Source organism: Caloenas nicobarica, chromosome 1 (genome assembly GCF_036013445.1).
Source record: "Caloenas nicobarica isolate bCalNic1 chromosome 1, bCalNic1.hap1, whole genome shotgun sequence".
Lineage (NCBI taxonomy): Eukaryota > Metazoa > Chordata > Aves > Columbiformes > Columbidae > Caloenas > Caloenas nicobarica.
In genome coordinates, this window is record NC_088245.1 from 105,761,663 (window position 1) to 105,773,868 (window position 12,206).

General features: G+C 38.7%; 1 protein-coding gene across 2 annotated transcripts in view; it reads left to right on the forward strand.

The window, feature by feature from the left end:
- Positions 1-12,206, forward strand: part of GLRA2 (glycine receptor alpha 2) — a 124,737-nt gene that overhangs the window by 14,433 nt on the left and 98,098 nt on the right. The window contains exon 3 of one of the 2 annotated variants that reach the window (XM_065641219.1): positions 7,209-7,276. In XM_065641219.1, coding sequence (XP_065497291.1) covers positions 7,209-7,276 — 68 coding nt within the window. Of the gene's footprint in view, positions 1-7,208; positions 7,277-7,372; positions 7,441-12,206 lie in introns of both variants that reach the window. The other variant, XM_065641213.1, reaches the window with a different exon arrangement.

A 12,206-nucleotide genomic window follows, 5' to 3' on the forward strand; every position in this document is an offset into this window, starting at 1 on the left:
AGAAGGCTGGATTTTTTTCTCAGATGTTTTCTCAAGTTAACCAAGTGAAGGGAAGCAGCTTAAATCTTGATGTAAAATATGAGTTCTCTTGATGCCATTTTGTTTATTTGTATTTCTGTGTGTGCCTACATGTGCATTTCTGGAAATACACATCTGGAACTGGGGAAAAATTGTACTTTCCTCTATCTGTAATGCTTTCCTGCTGATTCCATTCAGTGTTGCCTCTATCTCTTACCTCTTCTGCTTTGGGTAGGGCATGTTGTGTCTCCTCCAGTCTGTAAATACCATTGCCAGAAGTGGTGCTGCTCACATACATTCCTCAGATACTTGGTAGTATTTGGGCTCACTGATATCAGTGGGAATGAGAGTCCTAAAAAGGATTTAGACATCTGAATATCTCTGTAGGCCTTGCTCTGGCTCTGTAAGTGTCTTTGTGGTTCTTAGCCTTATTCTGTTGATCATAAATGTATACTGATATCACAGAATTTGATTCTGAGTCTCAGATGCAACAGTAAGAACCCAAAATTGTTGCCACATTCCCACCAGGAGACATGGCATTCTCAGCAAGCTAAGTTATTTTATATGACAGATGAACTTTAAGAGGATGTTGGTTCTAGCTTGATGAAGCAGAACAATAATTTTGTTTTATTTCATTTTTCCAGCAAATTGCATTAGTGTAAAGTACCATACAATTACTGCATTTCGAAGGTTCCTGATATCTTTGCTCTTGTTGGTTTTCTTTTGGTGTCTGGAGGATTTTTTTGTTTATTTGTTTAGTAGGTAGAATTGTCATCAATGAATGATAAAATTATAATAATTCCTGTGATATATTGGATTGTGGTGAATAATTCTAAAGAAGAAGGAATTATCTGTTTACTGGGCATGATTATACTCAGGGACTCAGGATGATTCACTCCACGGAAATCCCATAGGAAGACAACCTCACAAATAAAAGGCATCACTCCCCAACAAGAAATGTCACCTTCATTTGTAAGCCTTAGGGTAACTTTGTTGTCCTGGAGTCATCAATTTTGCCTGCTGTGACTGTTACTTTTCCCTTGCTGTTACCACTCTAATGAGATGATGATGTTTAAAATGAGGAAAACATTGGTTTTGCCCAAAGGCAGAATGAGAAGGAAAGAGAGGAGAAGGCTTACCTAGGTACTTGCAATAAAGACTACCTGCGGTCTACCTCCTGCTTTCCTACCAGAACCTTAAGCAAACTTATTAAATCATGTGGATTTTCTCATCAGGGGTTGGACTATGCATTATACAGATCCTTGAAAAAAAGTGTGCAAGATGCACTGCTTTGGAGTAGCTGCAGGATCCCTGTGGCTCAGAGGAACTTTTCTAGTGCATCAAAGCTGCCTTTCCCTGGCCAAAGGACTGGCTGAACTGCCTTTGATAATGCTTCTCTAGTCCTTACCTTGCCTGCCTCACTCTGAACCGGGAGTAATCAAGGATGATGAACAATATGCTCCTGCCTAACGACCACGGCCAGCTGAGGCGTCCCAGCAGTAGTTCAGCTTTGCTGTCTGACTTACAGGGATGTGCCTGCAGGGCCATGAAGAGATGCACTGGCAAGCTCTTGAGGTTGTAATTCAGGTGCTTTTAGTAGTTCAGCTGCAAAAGCAGACCCATTGTAGGGGTTATCTCTGTTTTAACTCTTATGATGACTGTGCTGGATGTTGGAGGCTATTCAGTTTGCTTGAGGAGAAATGGTTGCTAAATCCCAGCTGCCTCCAGAGCTGGCAATTAAAAAACCATCCCCAGCAAGCTCTGTTACCCTCCTCTACTGTCCTGGGATCTGTTACCAGTGCTCAGGTCAACATGTGGGTCTTTGTCCTGCTCTCACTTACATTTTGATCCCCTCCCTTGTTTACGCGCAGACACAAAATGCCCATTCCACAAATGAAGGAATGCTCAGTCCCTGGTGTGATCACCGCCTCTTCGCTTTGCCACTTGGTCCTGTTCCTGGATCCATGTTCTATCCCTATACTCAAGCAGGATGGATTTTAGTGTTTTCAAATAGTCCTGATGCTTATCCTGCCCTCTATGGTAAGGGGAGAAGGGCAGTTCAGTTCACCTTTCTCTGCTGCATATGGGATGAAATAAACCATCTGAGATGGTGGGAAGCGACTCCTTCCATTGACACATGGGCAAAAATCAGAAGGTGGATCAAAAATATTTCATAAAAAGAAACAAGATTCTTCACAGATCTGTAAATATCTTGCCAATATTTTTGCTGTCACCCCATGAAGTGGTTCTGCTTCATTATCTCTCATTTTTGCTTCCACATATCTTGTCTTTGCCCACAGTTTTCTGTGTGTGCACTGTATTTTAGTTTGCCTTACAGTATCCCTGAATAAATACTCATAAGAAATAAAACTGGCAAGTGCACAGGTATAATTTTAAACCTCTTGTACAGTTATAGTATTCCCACTAAGGACATTTTAGCCATATGGCTGAAATTAATGCAAAGGAAAAAAGGCTACCAGCTGCAGCCTGGAAACCGTACACCAAAAAGGCAGAGTTGGGGTGGATTTGACAATATAGATATTATTAGTTGCAGCTAGAATGCTCTCCAGGGCCAGAATACAAGTAAATTTTCTCAAGAAGCTACCAAATGAGGGAACCTTTGGGGTATTATCAATACTGCAGAATATTCAGCATAAGCTGCAGTCAGCAGATGGATGGGGCTCAGTGTACAGCTTTCAACACTCTGTACTCAACCTGGGGACTTCTCCACATGTTGGGATGGATTCCCTCCCCTGGCAGCTGACAAGGAATGGATTCACTCCCTAACCAGACAGCAGCAAGGTCACAGCCACATTTGATAGAGGAAGTATGAGGCAATTATGCGACAGCAAATTCAGGGGAATATCCAGTATATTCAGGTTTCTTATGGGTAAGGTAAACAGATGAGCGCTGAGGATGTTTTGTAAACGCTAAACACCGTGAAATCACAGGAGGTGTTTGACATGTTATAATGTCAGGGCTTTTCAAGAAGGTAGTGTATTGGAGAGTTCCATTGATAGGCAGCAGCAGCAGACCCTCTGGGGAAGTAGGTGGAGGGGAGCTGCAGGGAACAGAAGCAATATCTCAGCTGTTTTTCAGAATACCAGGCATCTGCTTTCTGGTCGATCTGAGCATTAGCTACCTGGTTTTGGTTTAGGTTTGTTTTTTTTTCTCCTGAGTCCTTTCAAGAAACAGACATTTTCCTTATCACTCAAAAATTGCTTTGATTATCTTGGATGCACCTGAAAGACATCTGAACTGTTATCATACCTTGTTGCACTGGAAGTGACAAAAGAAAAATGAAGGGGAAAAAAGAATTTCATTATAAAGTATACTTTGCTTAATTTCTTTTTTCAGCTCTTTTTAGATTTTAGGCAGTAAATCCAGATTAAATTTTTCCATTGCTTTTGAAGAGTTTTAGATTATATTCTCAAACCTTGGCTATACTTCATAGAAGTTTACTGCTTTCATTTTAAATTAACTATTCAGTTAGAAAAATCTTATAGGATGGCGCATGTGAAATATTTCATTGGAAAAAGTGATGTGGTGTGCCTTCTTTAAAATGCACTTTTCCTTAAGATGTACAACACCTATATCCTCCCTCCCCACTGGAATAATATCAGCAATAGAAAAAAAATCTATAAAAAAAGAATAAAATAACTGCAAATCTCAGTGATCAGTTAGTTATCTTTTTCTTATCTACTTCATTTGGCTTGTGTGTCCTATGCGTATTTAGAAACCCCATCACTTGCAGATTGACTTTAAGACAAAGCTGGACTTTTAGCTTAGAATCTGTAAGTTTTATGATCAAATGTTGCTTTTTAAGATCCTCTGATAAGTATCTTCTGTTCTCATTTGGTTGCAAATCTTGCATTACACTTGTGATGTTTATAAACAAATGTAAATGATCAGAAAAAAATTGAATTTGCGACATCTCACCAACAAAACTCTTTCCAGAAAACTCTGAGGATGAAGAGAACTTGACTGGTTTTGCTGGCAGTACTTAGGTTTACTGAATTCTTATACTATTCCACTTCTACCAGCAGAAGCCAAATAAAAGATGTTACACAATTGAGTAGAGAAATGGAGGGAGATATCTGCTTTGTTATAAGATACAGTGCTCTAGCATGTGCACACTTAGTGTACGTCTGAACAGCAGTCTGTGGCGCAGTCGTGCAGATCCTGTCATAGGTAAGCATCTTTACTCAGTTCTGGTGACACTTAAGGACTGAAAGCTGTGGTGCTCACTTATGGTGACTTTTGCAAGACAACGTCATGAGATTAAAGAGAAGTCGACAAAGAGCATGGAAAAAATGCCACATCACTCAATGACTCCTTCACCTCTGTCTTTGCTGACGAGACCGGATTTCCAAGAATCCCATGCCCCTGAGACCTTATGGGAAAGTCCAGATGAAGGAAATCTCAGTGGAGAAGAATCAGGCTATAGAGCATTTAGGCAAAGTGGGCACAGACAAGTTCATGGGACCACAAAGGAAGCACCCAGAAGTTTTGAGGGATCCGGTTGATGGCATTGTAAGGCTAATCTTAATTATCTTTGAAAGGTCATGTCAACTGCAGGAGGTTCCTCATCACAGGAAAAAAAAAAAAAAGTCGCTCCTATTTTCAAGAAGGACAAGAAGGAGGATTGAGGAACTACAGGCCGGTCAGCCTTACCTCGAAGCTTAGAGTAAATCCTCCTTGAAGACATTTCCGGATATGAAGGACATGAAGATGACTGGGTGTAGTCAGCATGGATTTATGAAGGGGAAATCATTCCTGACCAGGATAATAGCCTTCTACAATGACTTGACTAGCTTCATGGATGAGAGGAGGGCAGTGGATATTGTTCATCTCAGTTTTAGCAAGGATTTTGGCACTGTCTCTCACAACATCCTCATAGACAAACTATTGGAACAGGCTAGTTAAATAGACAATGAGGTACATGGAAAACTGGCTGAGTTGCCATGCTCAAAGGGTTTTGACCAGCAGCACAAATTCCACCTGAAGGCCAGTCACTGGTGTACTTCAGTGGTTGATACTGGGCCTGCACTGTTTTAACATTCGCATTTATTACCCGGGTGATGGGACAGAGTCCACCCTCAACAAGTTTGCAGAAGATACAAGACTGGAAGAAATGGTTGATGCCCTAGAGGGTTGTGCTGCCATACGGAGGGACCTGGATAGACTGCAGAAATGGGTCAACAGGAGCCTCTTGTTGTTCAGCAAGGGGAAACGCAGTCCTGAACCTGGGGAGGAACAATCTGGGAGACGACCAGCTGGAATGCAGCTTTGCATAAAAGGCCATGGGGAATCAAGCTGAACATGATCCAGCAATGTGCCCTCTCAGCAAAGAAGGTCAACAGCCTTCTGGGTTGCATTAGGCAGAGCATTGCTCAGCACTGGTGAAATACATCTGAAGTGCTGGGTCCAGCTCTGGACTCCCCAGTACAAGAGAGACATAGACTTACTGGTATGGGCCCAGCAAGGATCACAGAGGTGATTAAAGGACGGGAAGATCTGTCATATAAGAAGAGGCTGAGAGTGATGAGGCCGCTTAGACTGGAGAAGAGAAGGTTTGAGAGGCTCTTATCCATGTACACACATAACTGATGGGAGGTAAGTAAAGAAGATGTAACCAGAGTCTTCTCAGTGGTGCCCAGTTACAGGACAAGAAGCAGTGGGCACAAACAGAAACACAGGACATTTCACTTAAATATAAGAAAAACCTTTTACTGTGAGGGTGACTGAGCATCAGCACAGGTTGCCTAGAGAAGCTGTGGAGTGTCCATCCTTGAGGATATTCAAAACCTGATGGTGCATGGTCCTGAACACCCTGCTCTGGAACTAGATGGACTAGGGGCACTGGGTCATCTCCAGAGGTTTCTTCCAAATTTAATGATTCAGTGATTCTGTTCGTTTAGATGTAGAGAAATAGGTTGGTCAAGCTGCCCAGCTAGCAGAAGTATCACCAAGTAAAAAGCTCTAAAAAATGATACTATGGAGGGAGAATAGAAGATTATTTGTCTTGTTTTAGCTTGGTGTTGAAAGTGAAAACATTTTTACAATGTAAAAATGAAGTGTTTTTTTAAAAATAATTGTTACAAAAACGGAGTTGAACAACACACTTCATTGGAATTTAACAGCCTCAAAACATATGGCCGTTATGTTTTTTCTTCCCCAAACCAACATGTTTATTTCTTTCAAGGTGGGTGGTCTAGCACTGAGGAAGCTGATAGTGTACTGAATTTCACTGGGCACATTATCTTTCCTTTTTTTTTTTAAAGTAATAATGTTTCCATCTTTTTAAAAGCAATCACAGTTCTAAATATGAAATTAAATGTTGGTATTTATATTCTGTGCACTGACATTTTTTTAAATAAGAAAAATTATGTGATTTAAAGTAATAATGAGAAAAGAGAGAAGGAAGTACTTGATACTCAATGCTTGTATCAAATTTTGTGTCACTGAAACTCACGCATTTAGCATTAATCCTTTTTGATGCAGTTGAAGACCCCTGTTTATTTCACCATGCCTAAAAAAACCTAGGAGGCTAATAAACAACTAATTAAATATTAAGTCCCCATTCATTCTGCTACACGTCAGTGACTGCTGAATAGCAGGAAACGAGGTGGGAGGGAAGAGATTATGATTAGCTGTTTAATGAAAGCTGTGTGAAGCCAGAAGAGATATTACTAAAATATTTGTTTATGGCAAAGCAGACATCTCCAAATCAGGTACACAAATAGATGGTTGTCTAAGTCCATTGGGTCAATGTTAAAAGTATGAGGATTTCAGTAGCAAGCCTTTGCATACAGAGTGGAGTAAGTATAGGGAGGTAATCTTTCAATTTTAAGTCTGAGAAGGAAGGGAGAGAGGAATGGTTGCAATGCTAAAGCACATACTGCACTGGTACTGTGGATAAAGAAAAAGCTGTCATGCTCTCACTCAACTCTTCTCATAAATCCTTAAATGGAAGGATGTTGATTTGTGTATTTATATAACAACTTCCCATGAAACTAAATTAATTAGATTAGTGTTGATTTTTTTCTTTTGATCGATATTTACATGATCTGTTTGGGAAACTCACTTTCTACTTGTTTTCAGCCACATCTGTACCAGATTGTATGGAGGCTGAGGAATCTGTACTTTTGTTTCAATGTATATTGCAACATTTTTATTGCATTCCACAGGTCCTCCAGTAAACGTTACTTGCAATATTTTTATCAACAGTTTTGGATCAGTCACAGAAACCACAATGGTAAGTGCTATGATGCTACTGGCGAGAGAACAACAATACGTAATATGTATCATGAACACAACCTGTCAATTTTTCTATTTATTGTTCAACTTGCAGGTCCTCCTGTAAATGTTACCTGCAACATATTTATCAACAGCTTTGGTTCAATAGCAGAAACTACAATGGTGAGTGGGACTGGTCATTGAAGCCATCTTGTGAAGGAGTGGGATATGATGTAGAATAGAGAAGCTCAGGACGTGGGGACATTTGCCTAGTTATTAAGCTACCAAAAACCTGCCAGCAAAATTAAAATAAAATTAATATAAAATAAATATATAAAGAGATATATAAATTATTAAGCTCAGCTACCAAGTCTAAATGTACATACGTAGTGACTGCACCACAGTCTGTAGTGACTGTGATGGCAGCAAATACAGGTGTGTGCAAACCAGCTTTGTCAGGTTTTGTTAGCACTGATGAGGCAGAGGAATGGCTGGAGCTCAGCTGTGGGCTCCCTGCCAAGTACTCCATATTTTGAGTGGGTCTTACACCATATGCTGAATTATCTGCTGCTGCTGCAGACTGTGCTGACAGAGCTACCAGAACAGTCTTGTTTAACTTTTGCAGCCACCTCAGTTAACCAAAGTGAATGCATAACTTGAGTGAAATGACTAAAATATAAAACTATAGCAGACTTAGGTATTTTGAGAGTTAAATTGGTACTAGGAAATTATGGGATCCCAGCTGACCGAAACATGTATTTTGACTGAATTCAAAGGATATTATCAGCCAAAAAAACAAGGCCAAAATTAAAATATTAGTTTTAATTGTGAGATATATATATAAATAAATAGTTCAATTTTCCATTTCAAGACGAGATTTTTCTCTTAAAAACTGTCAAAATTTAGGATTATGAAGTCAAGCTAAAAAAAAGAAAGTAATTTTTTTGTCCAACCTTTTTATTTTTTTAGTTGAGAAGTAAATTTTCTTTTTTCCTCCCCAATATTTGCTAAGAAAAGTGAAAAATATTTTTTGAGTCTATTTAAAAAGATGCTGGGATTTTAAATCTTCTTTTTCAAACAATTAACAAAAAAGATCAGTTATTTATTTTAGCATAGGTACACCTGTCTGCTGGGGTTAGTCCACAGAGAGGTTTTTGATGACTTTCTTATAATAAGAATATAAACCCGTAATAACTATCAGGTGCTCGTATATAAGAAGTGGGTTGAACCCATTCTAGAAAGGGCCTAGTGACAAATTCCAGCTTGACTTTGAACTTTTCAAGTCACCATGGCCACAAAATAAACTAAAAATGGATGCTGTCAGCTTCATTGAAACTTTGCAAGAGTTATTCTCTTTGCCTCAGAACACTATGAACAGCTATAGACACTTTTAAAGCAATTACAATGCAGTTTCACAACTCTGCTTTCTGAGGATTCCTACACAGCATCCAGGTCACTCTGTATTTGCTGAAGCCAGAGGCAATAAAGGTGCTTAGCATCCTGTAGGACTGAGTTCTTGGTAAATAAAAACACAATTGCTACCCACAAAAGGACTTAAGGTATACCAAAGAAGTATTTTTTTTTAATGGGATAGATACTGCCTTGCAAGCCTTACCTTATGAAAAGCAGATATTCAGATCAACTTAATTATTTTATTTAATATTCATATACTTCATTTAAATTCAGTGTAATTTATGTCATAATTTAGAAAGTGCTGCCTAAGGAATGTGGCAACTCAAACCTTCTCGTCCTAAATATTTTTATTTAAAAACCCACTCTGTTATTTAGTGTTTTCCAGAGATAAAGGGTAAGTTATTGCTGGGGTAGGTTGCTTTCTTAAATAGTGTGGGAAAGACTCTTCTATAAATGACAAGCTATAACAGAGCTATAAAATAAACTGATAAGTTAATACTTTAGAGTATGTACCTGTAATATTTTAGAAACACCTTAAAAGAAAACTAAAATCAAGTTAAAAATGACAGGAAAAAACCCCATATATTGATGTAACATAATTATCAACAGGCTTCCTTTTCATTTTTTTGGAAAACATGTGTTCAGGAAGATAGCTATGAATGTAGCTTTTTTTTACCCAGCCACGTCTGTTAATCCTAGTGTGCAGAGGCATCAGCATAACGTTAAATAGCAACAATCCTGCACGTCACTGGCTTTACAAGATGGCATTCAATGAAAATATTTGCACGACCTAATGCTGATTGCATTAATTAGACTCCTTCATTGCTTTGATTAAATCCCCTCATTGCATTTTACCTTCTATCAAATATGTTAATGTGCACCTTTCCAATGTTCATTAACACATTCTGCTGAAAACAGCCAAATATTCAAGTAGATGAAAACAAAGACTATTGGCTTTCTTATTTTGCTTTGTTCATAATATCTGCCAAAATTGTGGAAAGATTTCTCTTAGATGTTGTTCAATGGTTTGATATTGATTTTCTTAATGCTGTCACTTCTTTAATGACTAGTGCGTCTAGTTTTAGGATGTCTTAAAACTGCTCTGAGAGGCAGACACCAATTACTGTTCCATTTACTTTGCCTTTCTGAAACAGATGTAACCATGTGATAAAAATGTTGGCATCCCTTGTGATAAATAATGAGTTTTGTTTGACTCCTAGGATTCATTTTTCCTACAAAATGCTCTTGATGGTTTTGACACAGAACTAAAAGATTCATTTAAAAACCTGCACTGTAAATTCAATAGAGACATTCCTGTCCCAGAGGACAGGAATGTTCAGTGAAACCATATATATGAACTGAAGGGTCATTATCAGAATATAACTTGGATGATCTACAGCAGCTCATTGGAAATTTGGGAGAGGAAAACTTGCTTAGAGAAGCTTTCAGCATGAGAAATAAACATGGCAAACAGGAATACAGTCCCAGACCTCCTAAATTCAGTAAGCCAGGTTCTCGATAACATTGGCAGGAGTTGCTTCTGTTTTCTGATTAGGATAGACACCAGGATGAAACTCATTCCTGTGTGAAAGGCCAGCACAATTCTTACGTCCAGTATATTCTTCTAAAAGCTAAAAACTTTCATTCAGAAATAAAGCAGGATTTTGTGCTGGTTTTCTCCAAATGAATGGATTCAATAGAGTCTTCGTGAGTTTTATTTCCAAAGATCTAGGGAAGCAAAATACATATGTAATAGTCTTTCTGTGCTATAATGCAGGTATGGGACAGTATCACAATTTATTATTTTTTTCTCCAAAATAAATGGTTTTCTTCCATATTAGAATGAAATATATTATACCAAAATAAAAATAGTAAAAAAAAAAAAAAAAAGGGCTAGAGTCAAGATGAAATTGTCGGAAATTTTCTTCATTAATTCACTTAATTCACATTTAAGTGCTAACTTGCAAAGAAAGAGAAAAAGCTGTTCCTGAGTAACTTCACTGAATAAAGCAGTTATGCCAGTAAGCTCTGTGTCTATTTTTGGAAGCATTCACACATGCAGTATTCAGCAGAATATTCACTGTACAGCATGACTGCAGTTGAGTATCACAGATGAGTAATCTACATCAGGCGGGGCAGATTCCCAGAGAGTTCAGATGTTCAGTTTTGCTAATGACCAGGATTTTTTGGTTATCAGCTGTAGGAGAAGGTAAGATCAGTTTATACATTGACAAGCTAGTTGTTAATTACAGAAATGACTAACTGTGAGGACATTGTCATTATGCCCTGTAATCAATGACTGACACTATGCAGCAGGTTCTCTGTTGGGATAAATGCGTCAAACTCCAGTTGTGTTTTGAGTACTTATGTTAGCAGAAAAAATTGCCATTCCTTTTAAAATTTTTGGAGTAATAAAACTTGTCTGTGGTTGGCTGCATGATATTATCTTGCCAGTAGAAAAACAAAAACAAAACCAAAAAAACCCCACAAAACAAACAAAAAACCCCAAAAGACCCCCCAAACCCCCCACCAACCATTATTACAAATTAGCTTGTTAGATCCTGATTAATTCATATGTGTATTTTCAACTGCATAAGAGACTCCTGCTGAAGCCATTGGAAACACCTTGCATGCTTTGATACATAGGTGACCAAGTGCTTTTCTGTCACAAGGCCTTGAAATAGGTCAATAAACCACTACTTTTTAGTTAGTACTCATACATTTAGAGAGAGAGAATAGCGTCTTTGGCAATCCCTTCCTATGCATGGAAGACCAAATGTATCTGCTGCTGTTTGCCTCAGACATCCGACTCAACACCTGAGGTGGGAGGAAGGCTAAGATCTAAGACAAGCATCAGTTCAGAGACAGAAAGTAGCACTGAAGGAGCGGGGCTCCCTGGCACCCCGTACCACAGCAGGGTCTGAGACTGAAGCTCTGGTCAGTGAATCTGGTGGCCATCAATTTGCTGAAAGACTGTTTCTGTCTAGATTCCTGTAACACAAAATAAGTATATCTGTGAATTGAGTCCCTAAATCTTGAGATAAATCTTCTAAAACTAATCAGATGAATATTCCTTTAGTATGTTAGTATTACACTGATCTTATGGCTTGAGAACAGAGGAAAACTGTTTTGCCTTGAGCTATCGCTGGCATCAGTGTTTCAACTGAGATTGAATCTTCAGGTCCACACTCCGTGTTCAGAGCAGTGGTGCTGTCAGAAAGCATTTGTGGAGCAGGTGTACTCGTGGTCGTGTAGGAGTGTACTACTACAGTCCACCCACTTCTACCCTCAGGAGTTTGCAAAATGCACACTGTAGTCTGCCTGAGCTCCATGTTGTGATATCGTTCTCAGGAGATTTTTTTCTTCAGAAGTTAGTCACAATGTTAGCACATGAAAAATAAATTCAAAACTCTGCAGGATTACGTCTGACTGTGTAAACACACATCACTCTCAACTGCTTGTACCGTAAGTGTAGCAGAAAAAAGTAATGATGGTTTTGTGACATGCTCATTACATTTCTATTTTTATTTCTTGCT